The sequence below is a fragment of the Hyperolius riggenbachi genome, chromosome 6 (genome assembly GCF_040937935.1).
Source record: "Hyperolius riggenbachi isolate aHypRig1 chromosome 6, aHypRig1.pri, whole genome shotgun sequence".
Classification (NCBI taxonomy): Eukaryota; Metazoa; Chordata; class Amphibia; order Anura; family Hyperoliidae; genus Hyperolius; species Hyperolius riggenbachi.
The window spans coordinates 35,778-59,060 of record NC_090651.1 but is presented as its reverse complement, the minus strand read 5'-3'; the positions used below and the strand labels follow the sequence as shown (position 1 = coordinate 59,060).

The window sequence follows — 23,283 nt, the reverse complement described above, 5'->3', positions numbered from 1 at the left end:
ACACGTGATGGAACAGGAGGAGGCACAGGAGGAGAAGGCCACGCTTTGTGAGACACAACAACCCAGGCCTTGCATGAGGACAAAAAGCGTGCGGATAGCATGCTTTGTACCGCCATGCAGTCATAAATGTAATAAAGATAAGAGGTTCCATAAACAGGGACCGGCAACGCTAACCCAGCAGCAGCAGCAGCACATGTGATGGAACAGGAGCAGGCGCAGGAGGAGAAGGCCATGCTTTTTGAGACACAACAACACAGGCCTTGCATGAGGACAAAAAGCGTGCGGATATAGCAGCAATGCTTTATGCCGCCATGCAGTCATAAATGTAATACAGATGAGAGGTTCAATAAACAGGGACCGGAAACGCTAAACCATCCCAGATGTTCATTGGTCATGTTACTTGGTTGGGGTCCTGGAGTGTTGCGTAGTCGTTTCCAATCCAGGATTGATTCATTTTAATTTGAGTCAGACGGTCTGCATTTTCTATGGAGAGGCGGATACGCCGATCTGTGACGATGCCTCCGGCAGCACTGAAACAGCGTTCCGACATAACGCTGGCTGCCGGGCAAGCCAGCACCTCTATTGCGTACATTGCCAGTTCGTGCCAGGTGTCTAGCTTCATGCCCGGTTTCAGGTCCAGCGGTGCCAGCCACAAATCCGTCTGTTCCTTTATTCCCCTCCAAATTTCCTCCCCTGTGTGCTGCTTATCCCCAAGGCAGATCAGCTTCAGCAACGCTTGCTGACGCATGCCAACAGCTGTGCTGCACTGCTTCCACGATCCTACTGCTGCTGGTGCTGGGTTAGCGTTTCCGGATGAGGTACAGCTTTGAGATGCGTTGGAGGAGAAGGAGTCAGAGAGGTAGGTGCTGCTGTTGTTATCCAGTGGGAGGGACGGCGGTGCAGCTGTTTGCGGCGTGGGCAACACCCGCGCCGTAGCAGGTGAGGAATCGCTGCCAGGCTCCACAAGGTTCACCCAGTGCGCGGTAAGGGAGATGTATCGACCCTGTCCGAACGCACTCGTCCAGGTGTCAGTGGTGAGGTGAACCTTGCAGGCAACGGCATTCTTCAAGCTTCGGGTTATTTTGCTGACCACGTGCTCATGCAACTCAGGCACTGCAGAGCGCGCAAAGTGGTAGCGGCTGGGAACCACGTAACGTGGGATGGCCACTGACATCATGCCCTTGAAGCTGTTTGTCTCCACCACTCCATATGGCAGCATTTCGCAGGCCAGAAGCTTGGCTATGCTGGCTGTTACTGCCACGGCCCGGGGGTCATTTGCTGGCAATTTCCTCTTGCGCTCAAACATCTCCGAGACAGACAACTGAACCGTAGGGCTGCACACCGAAGGGTTGTTGGTTGTTGTGTTTCATGAACACTGGGAGACCTCAAGAGCACTAGTCCGGAAAGTGACAGTGTCAGCGTCGTCTGATGTTTGTGAATGTTGTGAACCACGCAATGGCTGGGCTACTGCTGCTGCTGAGGCGGGTCTGGTGGTGAGTCTGGTGAACCCAAGGGAGGCAGTGTTCCTGGTACCCTGTCCTGCAGGGTTTGCCCACAGAGTGGGATGTTTGGATAGCATGTGGCGGCTCATGCTGGTGGTGGAGAGGTTGTTAATACTTTTCCCCCTGCTCAGGCGGGTCTTGCACACCTTGCAAATCGCCATGGTAACATCCTCAGTGCAGTCTTCAAAGAAAGCCCAGACTTTGGAGCACCTGCCTTGCTGGCGATTTCTGTTTGCGCCTCTTTTGCCTCTCACTTGAACTTCCACGCTTGTGGTGCCTGAAATTGTGGCACAAGGCGAACTCGTGCAGAAGTGGGTTCTTCAACAGACTCATCTTTGCTGCTGCTACGACGGCGATGTTCTCGTTCACAAACAAAATCTGGGTCTATGTCCACATTGTCCATACCCTCCTCTTCCATCTCCTCAAACTCGTCATATGTCATTGTGTGGGGCCGCCGCCGTGGAGTAGAGCTCCCCAGAACAACCTCTGCGCAGCTCACTCCAACGTCGTCTGGTTATCTGGCAGTTGTGTGCGTGGTGTCGCTGCCGGTTGTGTCAGCTTTGTGCCCACTGGCTCCTTGTAACTGGCTGAGGACTCGGACCTCGTGCGTGATGTGCTGGTGCTGCTTAACCCACTGCTGGACGCTTGAGAGGTCATCCAAGTAATTATCTGGTCCTGTTATTTTGGATCTGTGAGGGTGGTTGTCCTGGACAACATGGGCGGTATTGAGTGGGTTTTCTTGGGTGCTCCCCTGTGGCCTGTACGTGAACCGTCAGGGGAAACACCTCTTCCCTTGCCCCTCCCTCTTTCACCGGATCTCTTCCTCATTTCACTTATCCTTAAAGTACACGCTGACTGGCAGCAGTACAGTGGCAGTACAGAAATGCTATACAGTGGTGGGTGAGCGGTGTACCACTATTGCCAGCAGCGACACAGAGCACAATGCTATACAGTGGCGGGTGAGCGGTGTACTACTGTTACCAGCAGACACAGAGTGGCAGTAAACACAATGCTATATAGTGTGGCTGAGCCGTGTACACAGAGTGGCATTAAACACAATGCTATATAGTCTGCTATATAGTCACCCCGAACGGGGTGATGTTCTGCAGAACCCGAACAGTGGCAAACACTGTTCGCCCAACACTACTGGGAACGCAGATTTTAGTACCTAAACACACGATACAACATGTTTTCCGGGGTCGGACTCTGAGGCACATACAGATGGTCCCGATCATCATCCTTATCATACAACTCTTCTCCTGAGTCTGACCCACCCACCACCTCTGCCACCCCAACATCCCCAGACACAGACCCCTCATCGTCCTCAACATTAACTTGGGATGCTGGCCTGAGCCAGACCTCCTCCTCCACATCAGGCCCCATCATCTCCTCAATGGCAGCCCTCATTAATCGCTCTGGCGACGGACCGATGGACACAACGTTCTTCTCCGGGGAGGGCTGCTGCTGACCACTAGCTGCTGGGGTGGATGTTATAGCTTGCGTGGGGCGTTGGCTGTTGCTGTTGTTGGGAGTGCTGCTCACAGCGGAGGTCTCTGGGGAACTCATGGTGAGCTCATATAGTGGTTGACGGTGAGTGGAGTATTACTGATCCCAGCAATATACACACTGACTGGCAGAGTACGCAATGCTATATAGTGTGGCTGAGCGGTGTACACAGAGTGGCAGTAAACACAATGCTATATAGTCTGGCTGAGCGAGCGGTGTACTACTGTTCCCAGCAGAATCAGAGTGGCAGTAAACACAATGCTATATAGTGTGGCTGAGCCGTGTACACAGAGTGGCAGTAAACAATGCTATATAGTCTGGCTGAGCGGTGTACACAGAGTGTCAGTAAACAATGCTATATAGTCTGGCTGAGCGGTGTACACAGAGTGGCAGTACACACAATGATATATAGTCTGGCTGAGCGAGCGGTGTACTACTGTTCCCAGCAGAATCAGAGTGGCAGTAAACACAATGCTATATAGTGTGGCTGAGCCGTGTACACAGAGTGGCAGTAAACAATGCTATATAGTCTGGCTAAACGGTGTACACAGAGTGTCAGTAAACAATGCTATATAGTCTGGCTGAGCGGTGTACACAGAGTGGCAGTATACAATGCTATATAGTGTGGCTGAGCCGTGTACACAGAGTGTCAGTAAACAATGCTATATAGTCTGGCTGAGCCGTGTACACAGAGTGTCAGTAAACAATGCTATATAGTCTGGCTGAGTGGTGCACACAGATTGTCAGTAAACAATGCTATATAGTCTGGCTGAGCCGTGTACACAGAGTGTCAGTAAACAATGCTATATATAGCGTGGCTGAGCGAGGTACACAGTGGCAGTACACACAATGCTATATAGTCTGGCTGAGCCGTGTACACAGAGTGGCAGTACACACAATGCTATATAGTCTGGCTGAGCCGTGTACACAGAGTGGCAGTACACACAATGCTATATATAGTGTGGCTGAGCGAGGTACACAGTGGCAGTACACACAATGCTATATAGTCTGGCTGAGCCGTGTACACAGAGTGGCAGTACACACAATGCTATATAGTCTGGCTGAGCCGTGTACACAGAGTGTCAGTAAACAATGCTATATATAGCGTGGCTGAGCGAGGTACACAGTGGCAGTACACACAATGCTATATAGTCTGGCTGAGCCGTGTACACAGAGTGGCAGTAAACACAATGCTATATATAGCGTGGCTGAGCGAGGTACACAGTGGCAGTAAACAATGCTATATATAGTGTGGCTGAGCGAGCGGTGTACTACTGTTCCCAGCAGCGACACACAATGACTGGGGGGGACCCTGGCTAGCGTGGCTGGAGAGTGAACTACCCTGCCTGCCTACCCAAAGCTAAACCCACAGAGAAATGGCGGAGATATGACGTGGTTCGGGTATTTATTTACCCGAACCACGTGACCGTTCGGCCAATCAGAGCGCGTTCGGCCCGAACCATGTGACCCGTTCGGCCAATCAGAGCGCGTTCGGGCCCGAACCACGTGACCCGTTCGGCCAATCACAGCGCTAGCCGAACGTTCGGGGAACGTTCGGCCATGCGCTCTTAGTTCGGCCGTACGGCCGAACGGTTTGGCCGAGCACCGTCAGGTGTTCGGCCGAACTCGAACATCACCCGAACAGGGTGATGTTCTGCAGAACCCGAACAGTGGTGAACACTGTTCGCCCAACACTACTCACTGCATCTAAGTACCTTTACTGTTCAGTGAACCAAGCTCACTGCATCTAACTACCTGTTGTGTTGAGTGAACCCACCTCACTGCATCTAAGTACATTTACTGTTTAGTGAACCCAGCTCACTGCATCTTACTACCTGTTGTGTTCAGTGAACCCAGTTCACTGCATCTAAGTACCTTTACTGTTCAGTGAACCCAGCTCACTGCATCCAACTACCTGTTGTGTTGAGTGAACCCACCTCACTGCATCTAAGTACCTTTACTGTTCAGTGAACCCAGCTCACTGCATCTAAGTACCTTTACTGTTCAGTGAACCCAGCTCACTGCATCTTACTACCTGTTGTGTTCAGTGAACCCAGCTCACTGCATCTTACTACCTGTTGTGTTCAGTGAACCCAGCTCACTGCATCTAAGTACCTTTACTGTTTAGTGAACCCAGCTCACTGCATCTAACTACCTGTTGTGTCGAGTGAACCCACCTCACTGCATATACCTAGCATCCCCCCGAGATGGACAAAATGGACAAACCAGGTAGAGGAAGAGGTAGAGGCAGACCCAGAGGTAGGCCACCAGGCACCGGCAGGTCTGTGCGAGGTGGTGTTGCTGTGATTTCATGCGGACCTGGCCCAAAATACAGTGCTCAGAAGAAGGCTCGTGCCATCACTTCCCAAGATCAGGACGCGATTGAGTATTTAACACAGAACACCTCATCTGCCGCAGCCACCAGCGCTACAACAAGCACCACATCCGCTGCATTTGACACTTCGCAGGAGTTATTTGGTGGTGGTGGTGAAATAACTGATTCACAGCCACTACTGCATTAACAAGAAGAAGGTGCAAGTACACCACCTCATACGTCTGAGTTAGGTGGCGATAGTATGGACGTAACGTGTGAGGAGGGGGATGGTGAACCACCTGAAGTTGGTGCAGTTGAGGAGGTGTCTGAGGAAAGCGAAGCTGGGCAGGAGGATTATGATGACGATTATACAGATACCACGTATGTTCCCGGTAGAGGAGATGACCAGGGGGACAGTTCATCGGGGGAGTCAGAGAGGAGTAGGAGGAGACGACTCCATGATAGAAGCAGATGTAGCTCATCCTCAGAAACAGCTGGGGGCAGTGTCGGGCGCCATGTATCGCCAGCTACGGACAGCCAGCCAACATGCCCGTCACCGTCAGCTGCTGATGCCACCGTAGCGCCATCACCCCAGGGGGGCTCAGCGGTTTGGAAATTTTTTAACATGTGTGTCTCAGATCGGAGCAAAGCCATCTGTTGTCTCTGCCAGCAAAAATTGAGCCGTGGAAAGGCCAACTCTCACGTAGGGACAAGTGCCTTACGAAGGCACCTGGAGAAAAGGCACAAACAGCTATGGCAAAAACACCTGAGGAAAAGCAGCACACAAAAGACAAGCCACCCTCCTTCTCCTCTTCCTACTTCAGGTGCATTGTCTTCATCCGCTTTCTCCCTTGCACCGTCACAGCCACCCTCCTCCACACCGCCTCTTCCCTTCAGCGGTTCCTTTCTCCTCTGCCCACAGCAGTACCCAGCTGTCCGTGAAGGAAGTATTTGAGCATAAGAAGCAAATGTCTGCCAGTCACCCTCTTGCCCGACGTCTGACAGATGGCGTGGCGGAACTATTAGCTCGCCAGCTATTACCATACAAGCTGGTGGAGTCGGAGGCTTTCCGTAAGTTTGTGGCCATTGGTACACCGCAGAGGAAGATACCAGGCTGCAATTATTTTTCACAAAAGGCCATACCCAAACTGTACCGTGCAGTTGAGAGGCAAGTGGTGTCATCTATTGCAAAGAGCGTTGGGTCAAGGGTCCACCTGACCACGGATGCCTGGTCTGCCAAGCACGGGCAAGGCCACTACATTACATACACAGCCCATTGGGTCAACCTGGTGACCGATGGCAGCAAGCAGGGAGTACGTGGCTGCGCAGCGCACCGACTTGTCACACCTCCACGGCTTGCAGGCAGGCCTCCAGCCACCTCCTCTCCACCTGCTACCACCTCTTCGCTGTCGTCCTCCTTCTCCTTCGCTGGTGCCGCGATCTCCTCTCCAGCTACACAGCCCCAGTCACGCAGTGTTAGACATGTCTTGCCTGAAAGCGGAGAGTCACACGGGAGCAGCTCTCCTGGCTGCTCTTAACAAACAGGTGGAGCAATGGCTGACCCCGCACAAGCTTGAGATCGGCAACGTGGTGTGTGACAACGGCAGCAATCTCATTTCTGCGTTGAATTTGGGAAAGCTGACACACATACCCTGCATGGCACATGCGCTGAATCTGGTCAGGCAAAGATTTGTGTCCAAGTACCCAGGCTTAGAGGACGTCCTGAAGCAGGCCAGAAAGTTGTGTGGGCATTTCAGGCGCTCTTACAAGGCCATGGCACGCTTTGCGGACATTCAGTGTAGAAACAACTTGCCGGTGAGATGCCTGATTTGCGATAGCCTGACTCGCTGGAATTCCACCCTGCTGATGTTCTCTCGCCTGCTAGACCAGGAGAAAGCCGTCACCCAGTACCTGTATCATTACAGTACAAGGACACAATCTGGGAGGATGGGGATGTTGTGGCCCAACAACTGGACACTGATGCAAAATGCATGCAGGGTCATCGAGCCCTTTGAGGAGGTGACCAAACTGGTGAGTCGCGATGAGGGCACCATCAGCGACTTGATCCCCTACGCCTACTTCCTGGAGCGTGCCGTGCGTAGAGTGTTGGATACAGCTGTGGAGGAGCGTGAACGAGAAGAGTTACGGCAGCAGGAGTCGTGGGAGCCATTTACACCCGAACCCGATGTTCCCACAACACCTGCGGCAGCACAGAAGGGGGAGGAGGAGGAAGAAGAGGAGTCGTGTGGGGAAGGAGAGGAGTCAGACTCTGATGATGGTGATGATGAGGAAGGTGTTTCTGTGGAGGAGGAAGAGGCGGTGGAAGAAGAACAACAGCGGCAGCCGTCACAGGGGGCTTCTGCTGCTCCACGTTCCCGTGGTATTGTTAGTGGCTGGGGGGAGAAAGAGGAGTTGCATCCCATCACTGCGGAAGAGCAAGAGGAGATGGAGAGTACGTCTGCATCCAGCTTTGTGCAGATGTCCTCTTTCATGTTGTCCAGCCTGTTGAGGGACCCCTGTATCAAAAAACTCAAGACGAATGACCTGTACTGGGTGGCCACGCTACTAGACCCTCGGTACAGGCACAAAGTGGCGGACCTGTTACCAACTCCACACAAGGCGGAAAGGATGCAGCACTTGCAGAACAAGCTGTTGATGATGCTTTACAATGCGTTTAAGGGTGATGTGACAGTACAACGCAATAAAGGTACCACTGGCAGTAACCCTCCTCCTCCCAAGTCCACGCAGGCAAGGACAGGACGCTCCAGCGATCTCAGGGTGATGTCGGACATGCGGACGTTCTTTAGTCCAACACCTCGCCATAGTCCTTCCGGATCCACCCTCCACCAACGCCTGGACCGCCAGGTAGCCGACTACCTGGCCTTGAGTGTGGATGTAGACACTGCTCTACATCTCAGGTAATGCTGCAACCATCCCAGTCATATCCTGCCACATGTCCAGTTCTGCCCCAGACAAATAATCAGTACAACCGTCACAACATCTCCAGGAAAGCCGATAATCCTCAGTATATTTCATAGTTTTGCAAGGAAACATATGTAAATTTACAAAACAATCCACTTTAATAGTGTCCTGGCCGGGATCTGAATGCAAGTCAAGAGTGGAAACCAGCTGGGCAGCTTGTGCTGCTTGTTTTTCTTTGAAAAGCTGTTGTCTGTTGTTGGGCGTAAAGAGTAATGCAATAAATGGTATTAAGTAAATGCAGTAAATGTTACAAATCAGATGTGCATGTCTCAACTTCTCAAGTCAATCACATTTTATTCTATTTTTCCAAACAGGACTACATCCTTTTTTGTGTTTATACAACTAACACTAACTAACAACACATCTTCACAGCTCATTTCACAGGGGAAGGAGGTGGCCCACTTTTGTGGCAAGGAGTCCACAGACACAGAAAAAGCTCCTGGAGAAGCAGCCTTTTACTCCCTGGACAATAAGATGACTGTGATTTTCCGGAGTGATTACTCTAATGAGAAGGAGTTCACTGGCTTTGAGGCATTCTACATGGCTGAAGGTAAAGTTCCAGGGAAGTAATCCCAGGAGAAATAAGCTGAGATCCCTCCCATGTTGTTCCCTCCTTTCACTCTTCCTTGCCTTCTAAGGGGAGTGACTGTGGTAGGAAAGAGGAGGGGATGGGCGTGTGATAGGAGAGAACATTGCTTCCTAACCCCTAACCCTAACCTGCCTCTTTCTGTCGGAGATTGTTCACGGGGGTGGAGGGTAATGGTGGTGGTGATGGGGGGTAGGCTATGGATGTGACAAGTAGAGGAACTGACAATGCACAGAGGTATGTGGCTATTTGGATCCACCAGGAACATACTCTTTGCTTACCTTAACTAACTTGAACTTGGGACAGGTGTGCTTTGATTAAAGTTCAGACTTTTGCTGCAAAATTATATCTGAACCTTCAGTAACCCTTCAAAATGTTTTAGTGAATTTATATTTAAGATTGGGAAGTGAGGTTGGGGGTTTTGTGCTTACCAAAGAAGAGCACTAAAGTCAACAACAGTCTCTAAGGGATGCTTCAAGGCTGCCATTGGCCCTCAGAGGGAATATACTGTGCATGTTAAGTGCCAGATGTAGATGATTGTGTCTCTGTGCAGAGTGTAGAGTGTGGACAGCCTCTGGAGGGAATGTATTGGCAAAGTCTTAAAGGAGTTATCAGGCAAATGTAATGAAAATAAGGGATACTTACCCGGGACTTCCTCCAGCCCCAAGCTCTGCCTCCCAGTCCGTGGTGATGACGTCAGACCGACCTGCGTGAGCACCGCTGTCAATCACCGCCATGTGGAACGGAGCATACTGCGCAGGCGCAGTAGTTCTGCGCCTGCGCAGTATGCTCCGGTCCACATGATAAGTAGCCCTTATTTTCATTACATTTGCCTTGATAACTCCTTTAGGGAGATAAACCTGTTTATATAGAAATGTCATATAAACATTATAAATCCTTCTAAAAAATTCAGATTTAATGGGGTTTAGAGTTTAAGAAGTGAAGAACAGACTCCCAACTCTAATCCTAATCTCAGTAAACGCAAGGGGGAAATGAGCAGATTCCAGTAAACCTAACCCTAATCCTTAGTTTGCTGTACATTTATTTCCTAATTGAGCGAGTAGCAGGAATATGGAAAGCAAGTCTTAAATAATGTGATTATATCTAACTGAATATGCATCACTAGTTTTCTATCCATTCCCTCTGTAGTCCAATAGAAAACTAATTTCTTATCACAGCTTATGAAGAAGAAGGAGAACAGTCATCAGATGTTTTAGGATGTGGAGGATGCTATCCACAATTTCTGAGAACTGAATTCTCTGAAGACAGGCTCCCTTTGGTTCAAGATTTATAAAAAAAAAAAAAAACATTTAAAGGACAACTGAAGTCAGAGGAGTAAAGAGGCTGCCATATTTATTTCCTTTTAAACCCTCTTTTGTGTGTTTTTTTTATCATTATCACTGCATAGTTTACTGGGAGAGCATGACTGTCTCATAGGCATTCTGGCCTGTCTTTGTTCAGATATAGATGAATGTGAGCAGAAGAATGAGGATGCTGAAGCCACCTGTGACCATTACTGCCACAACTACATTGGAGGTTATTACTGCACCTGCCGTCCTGGCTTTGCTCTACACACAGACAAGAAGACCTGCATAGGTAAGTCACATTTTATGCCATTATCATAGTTACAGAAAACCTGAGGTCACGAGAAAGAAAGTGAAGCAATCTCCACTGCAGAGAGAAGCCTCAGAATGTTCCAGAGGCTTCAGATCCTCCACGACTCCTCCTCTTCTTCCTTGTGGCTGTATTCCCCTCCATGTACAAGTGTGACTGCGCTGTGCAGGCACCAGTAGGGTTCTCGTCTGCATAGTAGCATGAAGCCGCTTGTGCACAGAGGAATAACACATGCATGAGAGACTTTCTGTTACTGCGCCAGTGTGGGATGCACTTTGCAGCCGCACAGAGTGGGCGCGCTCATACAAAGAGGGGAGATGGAAGTGGGCTGTACTTTGTGGGCATGCAGAGTGGCCGCACTCATACACAGAGGGGAGACAGAAGTGGGCTGTACTTTGTGGGCATGCAGAGTGGCCGCACTCATACACAGAGGGGAGACGGAAGTGGGCTGTACTTTGTGGGCATGCAGAGTGGCCGCACTCATACACAGAGGGGAGACGGAAGTGGGCTGTACTTTGTGGCTGGGCAGAGTGGCCGCGCTCATACACAGAGGGGAGACGGAAGTGGGCTGTACTTTGTGGGCATGCAGAGGGGCCGCGCTCATACACAGAGGGGAGACGGAAGTGGGCTGTACTTTGTGGGCATGCAGAGTGGCCGCACTCATACACAGAGGGGAGACAGAAGTGGGCTGTACTTTGTGGGCATGCAGAGTGGCCGCACTCATACACAGAGGGGGGCATGACATGGGCTGTACTTTGTGGGCATGCAGAGTGGCCGCGCTCATACACAGAGGGGAGACGGAAGTGGGCTGTACTTTGTGGGCGTGCAGAGTGGCCGCACTCATACACAGAGGGGAGACAGAAGTGGGCTGTACTTTGTGGGCGTGCAGAGTGGCCGCACTCATACACAGAGGGGAGACAGAAGTGGGCTGTACTTTGTGGGCATGCAGAGTGGCCGCACTCATACACAGAGGGGAGACAGAAGTGGGCTGTACTTTGTGGGCATGCAGAGTGGCCGCGCTCATACACAGAGGGGAGACGGAAGTGGGCTGTACTTTGTGGGCATGCAGAGTGGCCGCACTCATACACAGAGGGGAGACGGAAGTGGGCTGTACTTTGTGGGCATGCAGAGTGGCCGCACTCATACACAGAGGGGAGCATGGCACAGGCTGTACTTTGTGGGCATGCAGAGTGGCCGCGCTCATACACAGAGGGGAGACAGAAGTGGGCTGTACTTTGTGGGCGTGCAGAGTGGCCGCACTCATACACAGAGGGGAGCATGGCACAGGCTGTACTTTGTGGGCATGCAGAGTGGCCGCGCTCATACACAGAGGGGAGACGGAAGTGGGCTGTACTTTGTGGGCATGCAGAGTGGCCGCGCTCATACACAGAGGGGGGCATGACATGGGCTGTACTTTGTAGGCATGCGGAGTGGCCGTGCTCATACACAGAGGGGGGCATGACACGGGCTGTACTTTGTGGCCGTGCAGAGTGGCCGCACTCGTACACAGAGGGGGGCATGACACAGGCTGTACTTTGTGGCCATGCAGAGTGGCTGCGCTCATACACAGAGGGGGGCATGACACGGGCTGTACTTTGTGGCCGTGCAGAGTGGCCACGCTCATACATGGAGGGGGGCAAGATACGGGCTGTACTTTGTGGCTGTGCAGAGTGGCCGCACTCATACACAGAGGGGAGCATGGAGCGGGCTGTACTTTGTGGCCGTGCAGAGTGGCCGCACTCATACACAGAGGGGAGCATGACACAGGCTGTACTTTGTGGCCATGCAGAGTGGCCGCACTCATACACAGAGGGGAGCATCGAGTGGGCTGTACTTTGTGGCTGGGCAGAGTGGCCGCACTCATACACAGAGGGGAGCATGGCACAGGCTGTACTTTGTGGCTGGGCAGAGTGGCCGCACTCATACACAGAGGGGAGCATCGAGTGGGCTGTACTTTGTGGCCATGCAGAGTGGCCGCACTCATACACAGAGGGGAGCTTGGCGTGGGCTGTACTTTGTGACCGTTCAGAGTAGCCGCACTCATACACAGAGGGGAGCATGGAGCGGGCTGTACTTTGTGGCCATGCAGAGTGGCCGCACTCATACACAGAGGGGAGCTTGGAGTGGGCTGTACTTTTTGGCCTTGCAGAGTGGCCGCACTCATACACAGAGGGGAGCTTGGAGTGGGCTGTACTTTTTGGCCTTGCAGAGTGGCCGCACTCATACACAGAGGGGAGCATGGCACAGGCTGTACTTTGTGGCTGGGCAGAGTGGGCGTACTCATACACAGAGGGGAGCATGGAGCGGGCTGTACTTTGTGGCTGGGCAGAGTGGCCGCACTCATACACAGAGGGGAGCATGGCACAGGCTGTACTTTGTGGCTGGGCAGAGTGGGCGTACTCATACACAGAGGGGAGCATGGAGTGGGCTGTACTTTGTGACCGTTCAGAGTGGCCGCACTCATACACAGAGGGGAGCTTGGCGTGGGCTGTACTTTGTGACCGTTCAGAGTGGCCGCACTCATACACAGAGGGGAGCATGGAGCGGGCTGTACTTTGTGGCTGGGCAGAGTGGGCGTACTCATACACAGAGGGGAGCATGGAGTGGGCTGTACTTTGTGGCTGGGCAGAGTGGCCGCACTCATACACAGAGGGGAGCATGGCACAGGCTGTACTTTGTGGCTGGGCAGAGTGGGCGTACTCATACACAGAGGGGAGCATGGAGCGGGCTGTACTTTGTGGCTGGGCAGAGTGGGCGTACTCATACACAGAGGGGAGCATGGAGCGGGCTGTACTTTGTGGCTGGGCAGAGTGGGCATACTCATACACAGAGGGGAGCATGGAGTTGGCTGTACTTTGTGGCTGGGCAGAGTGGGCGTACTCATACACAGAGGGGAGCATGGAGCGGGCTGTACTTTGTGGCTGGGCAGAGTGGCCGCACTCATACACAGAGGGGAGCATGGCACAGGCAGTACTTTGTGGCTGGGCAGAGTGGGCGTACTCATACACAGAGGGGAGCATGGAGCGGGCTGTACTTTGTGGCTGGGCAGAGTGGGCGTACTCATACACAGAGGGGAGCATGGAGTGGGCTGTACTTTGTGGCTGGGCAGAGTGGGCGTACTCATACACAGAGGGGAGCATGGCACAGGCTGTACTTTGTGGCCGTGCAGAGTGGCCGCACTCATACACAGAGGGGAGCATCGAGCGGGCTGTACTTTGTGGCCATGCAGAGTGGCCGCACTCATACACAGAGGGGAGCATGGAGTGGGCTGTACTTTGTGGCTGGGCAGAGTGGCCGCACTCATACACAGAAGGGAGCATGGTGCGGGCTTTACTTTGTGACCGTTCAGAGTGGCCGCACTCATACACAGAGGGGAGCTTGGCGTGGGCTGTACTTTGTGACCGTTCAGAGTGGCCGCACTCATACACAGAGGGGAGCTTGGCGTGGGCTGTATTTTGTGGCTGTGCTTATACACAGAGGGGAGCATGGCACAGGCTGTACTTTGTGGCTGGGCAGAGTGGGCGTACTCATACACAGAGGGGAGCATGGAGCGGGCTGTACTTTGTGGCTGGGCAGAGTGGCCGCACTCATACACAGAGGGGAGCATGGCACAGGCTGTACTTTGTGGCCATGCAGAGTGGCCGCACTCATACACAGAGGGGAGCTTGGAGTGGGCTGTACTTTTTGGCCTTGCAGAGTGGCCGCACTCATACACAGAGGGGAGCTTGGAGTGGGCTGTACTTTTTGGCCTTGCAGAGTGGCCGCACTCATACACAGAGGGGAGCATGGCACAGGCTGTACTTTGTGGCTGGGCAGAGTGGGCGTACTCATACACAGAGGGGAGCATGGAGCGGGCTGTACTTTGTGGCTGGGCAGAGTGGCCGCACTCATACACAGAGGGGAGCATGGCACAGGCTGTACTTTGTGGCTGGGCAGAGTGGGCGTACTCATACACAGAGGGGAGCATGGAGTGGGCTGTACTTTGTGACCGTTCAGAGTGGCCGCACTCATACACAGAGGGGAGCTTGGCGTGGGCTGTACTTTGTGACCGTTCAGAGTGGCCGCACTCATACACAGAGGGGAGCATGGAGCGGGCTGTACTTTGTGGCTGGGCAGAGTGGGTGTACTCACACACAGAGGGGAGCATGGAGCGGGCTGTACTTTGTGGCTGGGCAGAGTGGCCGCACTCATACACAGAGGGGAGCATGGAGCGGGCTGTACTTTGTGGCTGGGCAGAGTGGCCGCACTCATACACAGAGGGGAGCATGGCACAGGCAGTACTTTGTGGCTGGGCAGAGTGGGCGTACTCATACACAGAGGGAAGCATGGAGCGGGCTGTACTTTGTGGCTGGGCAGAGTGGGCGTACTCATACACAGAGGGGAGCATGGAGTGGGCTGTACTTTGTGGCTGGGCAGAGTGGGCGTACTCATACACAGAGGGGAGCATGGCACAGGCTGTACTTTGTGGCCGTGCAGAGTGGCCGCACTCATACACAGAGGGGAGCATCGAGCGGGCTGTACTTTGTGGCCATGCAGAGTGGCCGCACTCATACACAGAGGGGAGCATGGAGTGGGCTGTACTTTGTGGCTGGGCAGAGTGGCCGCACTCATACACAGAAGGGAGCATGGTGCGGGCTTTACTTTGTGACCGTTCAGAGTGGCCGCACTCATACACAGAGGGGAGCTTGGCGTGGGCTGTACTTTGTGACCGTTCAGAGTGGCCGCACTCATACACAGAGGGGAGCTTGGCGTGGGCTGTACTTTGTGACCGTTCAGAGTGGCCGCACTCATACACAGAGGGGAGCTTGGCGTGGGCTGTATTTTGTGGCTGTGCTTATACACAGAGGGGAGCATGGCACAGGCTGTACTTTGTGGCTGGGCAGAGTGGGCGTACTCATACACAGAGGGGAGCATGGAGCGGGCTGTACTTTGTGGCTGGGCAGAGTGGCCGCACTCATACACAGAGGGGAGCATGGCACAGGCTGTACTTTGTGGCTGGGCAGAGTGGGCGTACTCATACACAGAGGGGAGCATGGAGTGGGCTGTACTTTGTGACCGTTCAGAGTGGCCGCACTCATACACAGAGGGGAGCTTGGCGTGGGCTGTACTTTGTGACCGTTCAGAGTGGCCGCACTCATACACAGAGGGGAGCATGGAGCGGGCTGTACTTTGTGGCTGGGCAGAGTGGGCGCACTCATACACAGAGGGGAGCATTGCACAGGCAGTACTTTGTGGCTGGGCAGAGTGGGCGTACTCATACACAGAGGGGAGCATGGAGTGGGCTGTACTTTGTGACCGTTCAGAGTGGCCGCACTCATACACAGAGGGGAGCATGGCACAGGCTGTACTTTGTGGCTGGGCAGAGTGGGCGTACTCATACACAGAGGGGAGCATGGAGTGGGCTGTACTTTGTGACCGTTCAGAGTGGCCGCACTCATACACAGAGGGGAGCTTGGCGTGGGCTGTACTTTGTGACCGTTCAGAGTGGCCGCACTCATACACAGAGGGGAGCATGGAGCGGGCTGTACTTTGTGGCTGGGCAGAGTGGGCGTACTCATACACAGAGGGGAGCATGGAGTGGGCTGTACTTTGTGGCTGGGCAGAGTGGCCGCACTCATACACAGAGGGGAGCATGGCACAGGCTGTACTTTGTGGCTGGGCAGAGTGGGCGTACTCATACACAGAGGGGAGCATGGAGCGGGCTGTACTTTGTGGCTGGGCAGAGTGGGCGTACTCATACACAGAGGGGAGCATGGAGTGGGCTGTACTTTGTGGCTGGGCAGAGTGGGCGTACTCATACACAGAGGGGAGCATGGAGCGGGCTGTACTTTGTGGCTGGGCAGAGTGGCCGCACTCATACACAGAGGGGAGCATGGCACAGGCAGTACTTTGTGGCTGGGCAGAGTGGGCGTACTCATACACAGAGGGGAGCATGGAGTGGGCTGTACTTTGTGGCTGGGCAGAGTGGGCGTACTCATACACAGAGGGGAGCATGGCACAGGCTGTACTTTGTGGCCGTGCAGAGTGGCCGCACTCATACACAGAGGGGAGCATCGAGCGGGCTGTACTTTGTGGCCATGCAGAGTGGCCGCACTCATACACAGAGGGGAGCATGGAGTGGGCTGTACTTTGTGGCTGGGCAGAGTGGGCGCACTCATACACAGAAGGGAGCATGGTGCGGGCTTTACTTTGTGACCGTTCAGAGTGGCCGCACTCATACACAGAGGGGAGCTTGGCGTGGGCTGTATTTTGTGGCTGTGCTTATACACAGAGGGGAGCATGGCACAGGCTGTACTTTGTGGCTGGGCAGAGTGGGCGTACTCATACACAGAGGGGAGCTTGGCGTGGGCTGTACTTTGTAACCGTTCAGAGTGGCCGCACTCATACACAGAGGGGAGCTTGGCGTGGGCTGTATTTTGTGGCTGTGCTTATACACAGAGGGGAGCAGTGATGCTCATCCAGATTCCAGATACCCAAACTATCCAGATATCTGAACTTTTTTTTCTGGTATCCGAACTCGGATACGGATTCCAGATAGCTGGATCAATCCGGAATGCACTATCCGAGCGAATCCAGATACGTATTAGGTATCCGGAAATCGGTCCAGATACCTAGTTCGTGTACCCGGATCTGGATAGCGTACCCATGGAGATGACATCCATGATGTCATTGAGCCAATCAGAGGGCTCCCAGCCAAAGCCCTAGCAACCAATCACAGAGGGGAACCCTGGCCAGCCCCTCCTGTGTATAAGGCGGGCGCCATTATGAGAATCTCATCCTTGCTGTGACTGCTCACTGAGAGACTTCTCCAGTGCTGTTGGCTAAGTAAGTGCTGTATTGCTGTGCTAAACCTAGCGTTATTGCTCCTAAACACCTGTACTACACCAGTATTTTATTGTGTAGTTAGTTGTTAGAGAGAGTACTACTACTGTGTTAGTTATAGGTAGAGGAGATGAGACTTCAGCACTCTCAAGGTTGCAGCAGGGAACTGGACTTGACTTTTAATCTGCATGTGACTGTGGCAATGTAATCCCCTTCCAAAAGCGTGCACAGGCTGTATGGCAATAGGCAGATGTCCCCATTGCGGTGAACAAGCGCTTGTTGCGCGAAACGGACGTCCGCAGGGGGACATAGACCTGGCGCCCACCTTCCCGCTTTGCATCCGACTTCGCTGACTGTAAGTGCTCCTGTTTTTTACTCATTCAATAAATTACCCTAATTGCAGTGCTGGCTCCATCTCATCTCTCCCTCCTCTACTACTATGTTAAGGTAGCCATACACTGGTCGATGTGCCATTAGATCGACCAGCTGACAGATCCCTATCTGATCGAATCTGATCAGAGAGGGATCGTATGGCTGCCTTTACTGCAAACAGATTGTGAATCGATTTCAGCCTGAAACCGATTCACCATCTGCTGAGCTGCTCCTGCCGCCTGTCTCCCCCCCCCCCCCCCCCGTATACATTACCTGACGCCTGGTCCCGGGCATCTTCTCCGCATTGCATGGCTCTGTTCCAGATCCATTACGGCGCTTCCTGTGTTACTCCGTGACCAGGAAGTTCAAATAGAGCGCCCTCTATTAGAACTTCCTGGTCACTGCAGTGACACAGGAAGCGCCGGGATGGATGGAGCCGGAACAGAGCCGTGCAGCGCGGAGAAGACGCCCGGGAGCCAGCCTCAGGTAATGTATACCTGATCGGATCGGCCGCCGCTAGCGACGCCCACTTTACCCGCGGGCGATCAAGGGTAATTTCCCGCACGGCGCGATCGACGGACCGATACGATTCCGGGAGGGAATCGGATCGGCGGCTGCGTTTACCGCGAACGATTGGCAGCAGATTCGATCCCGGGATCGAATCTGCTGTCGAAACGGCCGGGAATCGAGCCAGTGTATGGCTACCTTTAGTTTCATTTATTACAGATACTTACTGCAGTGCTGCTGTTAAGCCCAATCCACACGATACGATTCTTTATACGATTCGATTATGATTCTATTTATGATCCGATTATATCCGACATGTTCGATCGGGATTTGATTCGATTCAGTTTGATTTGCCATTGCAAAATAATGGCAAATCGAATTGAATCAAATCCCGATCGGATATGTCGGATTTAATCGGATCGTAAATAAAATCGTAATCGAATCGTATAAAGAATCGTATCGTGTAGATTGGGCTTAATGCTGGCCTGGGTACACACGATGAGATTTCCCGTTCGATTCCCGGGATCGAACGGATCGATTCGATTATTTCAAACATGTTCGATTGGATTTTGATCGTTTTTTTCATGATAGGTATGCAAAATCGACGGAAAAAACGATCGAAATCCAATCGAACATGTTTGAAATAATCGAATCGATCCGCAAATCGAGCGGGAAATCTCATCGTGTGTACCCAGCATTAGAGTCAGTCAGTGTGTGACAGATAGACAGTTAGTGTGTGCTCCTGTCACTCCGTCAATTGAAGTTCTACTAGTACTACTACAACTAGTCTACTACTACCAGTTATATATAGTTAATTTGCATTGAGTTAGCTTACTTTCATTGCAGTGCTGTTACAGTGTGACAGATAGACAGACAGTTAGTGTGTCAGTGTGTGCTACTCTGCTGTCACTCCATTAGTTGAAGTTCTACTACTGCTACTATCTACTAGTACTACTGATTTGAATAAAGTACAAGTACCCCACTTCATTTGGACACATATAAAGTTGTACTATGTCTGCTGGCACTGGCAGCCGGGGGAGGGGCAGCATGAAAAGCAAGGGCAAGAGGAGAGGGAGCAGAATTGCCGCCACAGTCGGCAGTTCTGCCGCGTCAGTGTCCATTCCGCCGCTAGCCACTGGCCGTGGATGCACTGGGCCCCCAGCTCTTAGGGGGAGTCACACTGCAGAGGTGCAGCAGCATGCAGCGGCCATTTTCCAGCAGGGTCGTCGGCACAGATTGGAGGAGAAAGACGCCGAGCCTATGATGGAGCTGATGGTGGAAGAGCAGGCCGCCACCAGCTCTACAACAGAGATCTCTACCCACCGCCAGAGTCCACACAGAACAAAGCTTCTGCTGCCAGTCTGCCACCAGCTATTACGCCACCTACAATAGCTGTATTTTGTTGGAAAAAAAACTGTTTAATTTTTTTGAGATGTCTGGGCTGAAAACTGTGATGTCCCAGTTGTGTATTGGACACAATGTGGGCTGCACGACCGCCGTCTGGAACCTCCTGATGTTAATTTACAGCCATTTCTTTTTTCTTTCTTTCTTTCTTTTTTTTTTGTATTATACCTCCCCACATAAACAATTGCCGTTTTTCTTTAAAAAAACATGATGCTTCATGCATCATTTACTATAAAAGACATTTTGGAAGCAATATAAAGGCCACTTCCGGATTTCAATCTGGATTCTGGATTTCAATCCGGATAATGGGTTCGGATATCTGGATAGACTCGGATTTCCAAATGGGTCGAATCCAGTTAACTTTATTTATTTGCTATCCGGATCCGGACCAATCCAGATATCAAAAAGAGGTATTGTGAGAGATCGCGGTAAGGCAGCCGCCTCCACTCAGCGTGGGGCGGCTGGTTCCGTGGAGCACATGGCACAGCACGGAAAAGCAGCTGCCTCTACTCTACGTGAGGCGGCTGTGAAGGGCATGGCGGAACGCGGAGAAACCACCGCGTCTGACGTGGCGGTTAGCGTGCATGGCCCCGTTGCACCGCGGAGCGGTGCTGGTGTAGCTGGGACTCATAGTCCCTCCAGGTTCAGAATGACGCGCATGCGTGCGGAGAGACAGGGCTTATGTGGTGGCCAGAAAGGGGTCAGCTGACCAGGCTGGTCAGCTGACAACTCTGCCTTCCCTCATTGGTCCAGCACTTAGGGAGGTGTGGAGAGATCTCTGTGTACATATACTGCCGGCTGTTCAGTTGCTGGTTGTCTGGCGTTGCGAACACAACGTGGGAGCACTCAGACCCTTAGTCAGATCCTTAAGTGTGCCGGGACCAGCTGGAGCTGTAATCCTACACTTAGCTAGATTCTGTTGATAGCTTAAAGTACAAGTTTGATTGTGATTATCTGTTATGACCCCTTGCCTGCCTGACTATCCTCCTGAACTCTGATCTTGTACCTTGCCATTCTCTGATACTCTGTTGCCGAACCCCGGCTCGTCCTTAGACTCTGCTTCTGCCTCCTGATCTTGTACCTCGATATTTCTGATACCCTGTTGCCGAACCCTGCCTGTACCTAGACTCCGCCTCCGCCTTCTGAATCTGTACTTTATCTGTCCGTGTGTTTACGACCTGGCTTGTCCGACCTCGAGAACCGACCTTACTATTGGAGGCGGTTCCCCGTCCTGTTAGTGACACTTCCTCCTGAGTGTCACTTTCAGACAATCCTTCCTACTCTCGACCTGACTCCTCCCGCCTTGGAGAGTTCAGGTCTTCGGAAGGAATCTGTGCACTGCACTGAGGCCTAGTCCTCTCAGTGTTACTGTTACACCAAACACTACACTCTACTCAGGTGAACAGAGGTTAGCTGGTATATCGGATTATCGGTGATACTGCAGATCACTTATAATCTGGTATACATCTGTATTCCCAGTGATACTGCAGATCACCGGTAATCAGATCCTCTCTGTGCTTCACCGATCGTTACAGGTATCCAGATATCTGGATTTATCCAGATTTTTTGCTATCTAGATCCGGAACAATCCAGATATCAAAAAGAGGTATCCGAGCACCACTAGAGGGGAGCATGGAGCGGGCTGTACTTTGTGGCCACACAGAGTGGCCGCACTCATGCACAGAGGGGAGCATGGAGCGGGCTGTACTTTGTGGCTGTGAAGAGTTGCTGCACTCAAACACAGAGGGGGGCATGGTGCAATCTGTACTTTTTGGCTGTCCAGAGTGGCCACACCCATACACAGAGGGGAGCATGCAGCAGGGTGTACTTTGTGGCCATGCAGAGTGGCCACACTCATACACAGAGGGGAGCATGGCGCGGGCTGTACTTTGTGGTTGCACAGAGTGGCCATGCTCATACACAGAGGGGCGCGGGCTGTACTTTATGGCTGAGCAGAGTGGCTGTGTTAGTACACAAGGGGAACACAGCACGGGGTGTACTTACACCTCTCTCACACTGCATCTGTCCCCTCCCCTGCTTACACCTCTTTGATGCGGCAGCTGTACCCTCTCCTGCTTACACCTCTCTGACGCTGCAGCTACCCCCTCCCCTGCTGATAGATCTCTGATGCTGCAGCTGTCCCCTCCCCTGCTTACACCTCTCTGATGCTGCAGCTGTCCCCTCCCATGCTTACACCTCTCTGACACTGCAGCTTTCCCCTCCCCTGCTTACACCTCTCTGACACTGCACCTGTCCCCTCCCCGGCTTACACCTCTCTGACACTGCAGCTGTCCCCTCCCCTGCTTACACATCTCTCACACTGCATTTGTCCCCTCCTCTGCTTACACCTCTCTGACATTGCAGCTGCCCCCTCCCCTGCTTACACCTCTCTGACACTACAGCTGTCCCCTCCCCTGCTTACACCTCTCTGACACTGCAGCTGTCCTCTCCTCTGCTTACACCTCTCTGACACTGCAGCTGTCCCTTCCTCTGCTTACACCTCTCTGATACTGCAGCTGGCCCCTCCCCTGCTTACACCTCTCTGATTCTGCAGCTGTCCCCTCCTCTGCTTACACCTCTCTGACACTGCAGCTGTCTCCTCCCCTGCATACACCTCTCTGACACTGCATATGTCTCCTCCCCTGCTTACACCTCTCTGACACTGCAGCTGTCCCCTCCCCTGCTTACACCTCTCTGACACTGCATCTGTCTCCTCCCCTGCTTACACCTCTCTGACACTGCATTTGTCTCCTCCCCTGCTTACACCTCTCTGACACTGCAGCTGTCCCCTCCTCTGCTTACACCTCTCTTATTCTGCAGCTGTCCCCTCCCCTGCTTACACCTCTCTGACACTGCATCTGTCTCCTCCCCTGCTTACACCTCTCTGACACTGCAGCTGTTCCCTCCCCTGCTTACACCTCTCTGACACTGCAGCTGTCCCCTCCTCTGCTTTACACCTCTCTGACACTGCAGCTGTCCCCTCCTCTGCTTACACCTCTCTGACACTGCAGCTGTCCCCTCCCCTGCTTACACATCTCTCACACTGCAGCTGTCCCCTCCTCTGCTTACACCTCTCTGACACTGCAGCTGTCCCCTCCCCTGCTTACACATCTCTCACACTGCAGCTGCCCCCTCCCCTTCTTACACCTATCTCATGCTGTTGGCAGGATTTTATGCTCCATTTCATTTGTTATGTATAGGGTGCTTCAGGGGCTCAATGTAAAATTTGTACTTGGGCCCCTAACTCCTTAGCTACCCCTTTGCTAATAGGCCTGTGTATGTTATGCCAGTGCTTATAGTGGCAATCTCAAAATACCCCTCCTTTTCTTGTGTCTTGTAGAAGAATAAAACCTCCTGGAAGCAGGAAGTGAGATCAGAAGCTGGTACCGCCCACCTTAAAGTCATGTGATCAGACCAGATCAACACTCACACATGATCAATAAAATGATTACATTTGTTACAATAAACCTTTGTATATTTTGTTGGTTTTATCAATAGCTTTAGAACACAACTCCTCCTCTGTCAGATCAGTACTTGGAATGTCCACTGAATATCTTATTATGCTAAATTATTTCAATAGTGAGACGTCAGTCAGGCATCCAGCAGAATAATCTCTCTCCACAATAATTGGCTGTGAGTTCAGATATTTTTACCACTTGTATGGAGAAGCATTC

At 52.5% G+C, this 23,283-nt stretch overlaps 1 protein-coding gene across 1 annotated transcript in view; it reads left to right on the top strand.

The window, feature by feature from the left end:
* LOC137521342 (mannan-binding lectin serine protease 1-like) overlaps nucleotides 1-23,283 on the top strand; it is a gene marked incomplete at its 3' end in the record, with an annotated part of 98,482 nt that overhangs the window by 42,125 nt on the left and 33,074 nt on the right. Inside the window, exons 3-4 of the mRNA XM_068240466.1 lie at nucleotides 8,677-8,854; nucleotides 10,352-10,486. Coding sequence (XP_068096567.1) covers nucleotides 8,677-8,854; nucleotides 10,352-10,486 — 313 coding nt within the window. The remainder of the gene's footprint in view (nucleotides 1-8,676; nucleotides 8,855-10,351; nucleotides 10,487-23,283) is intronic.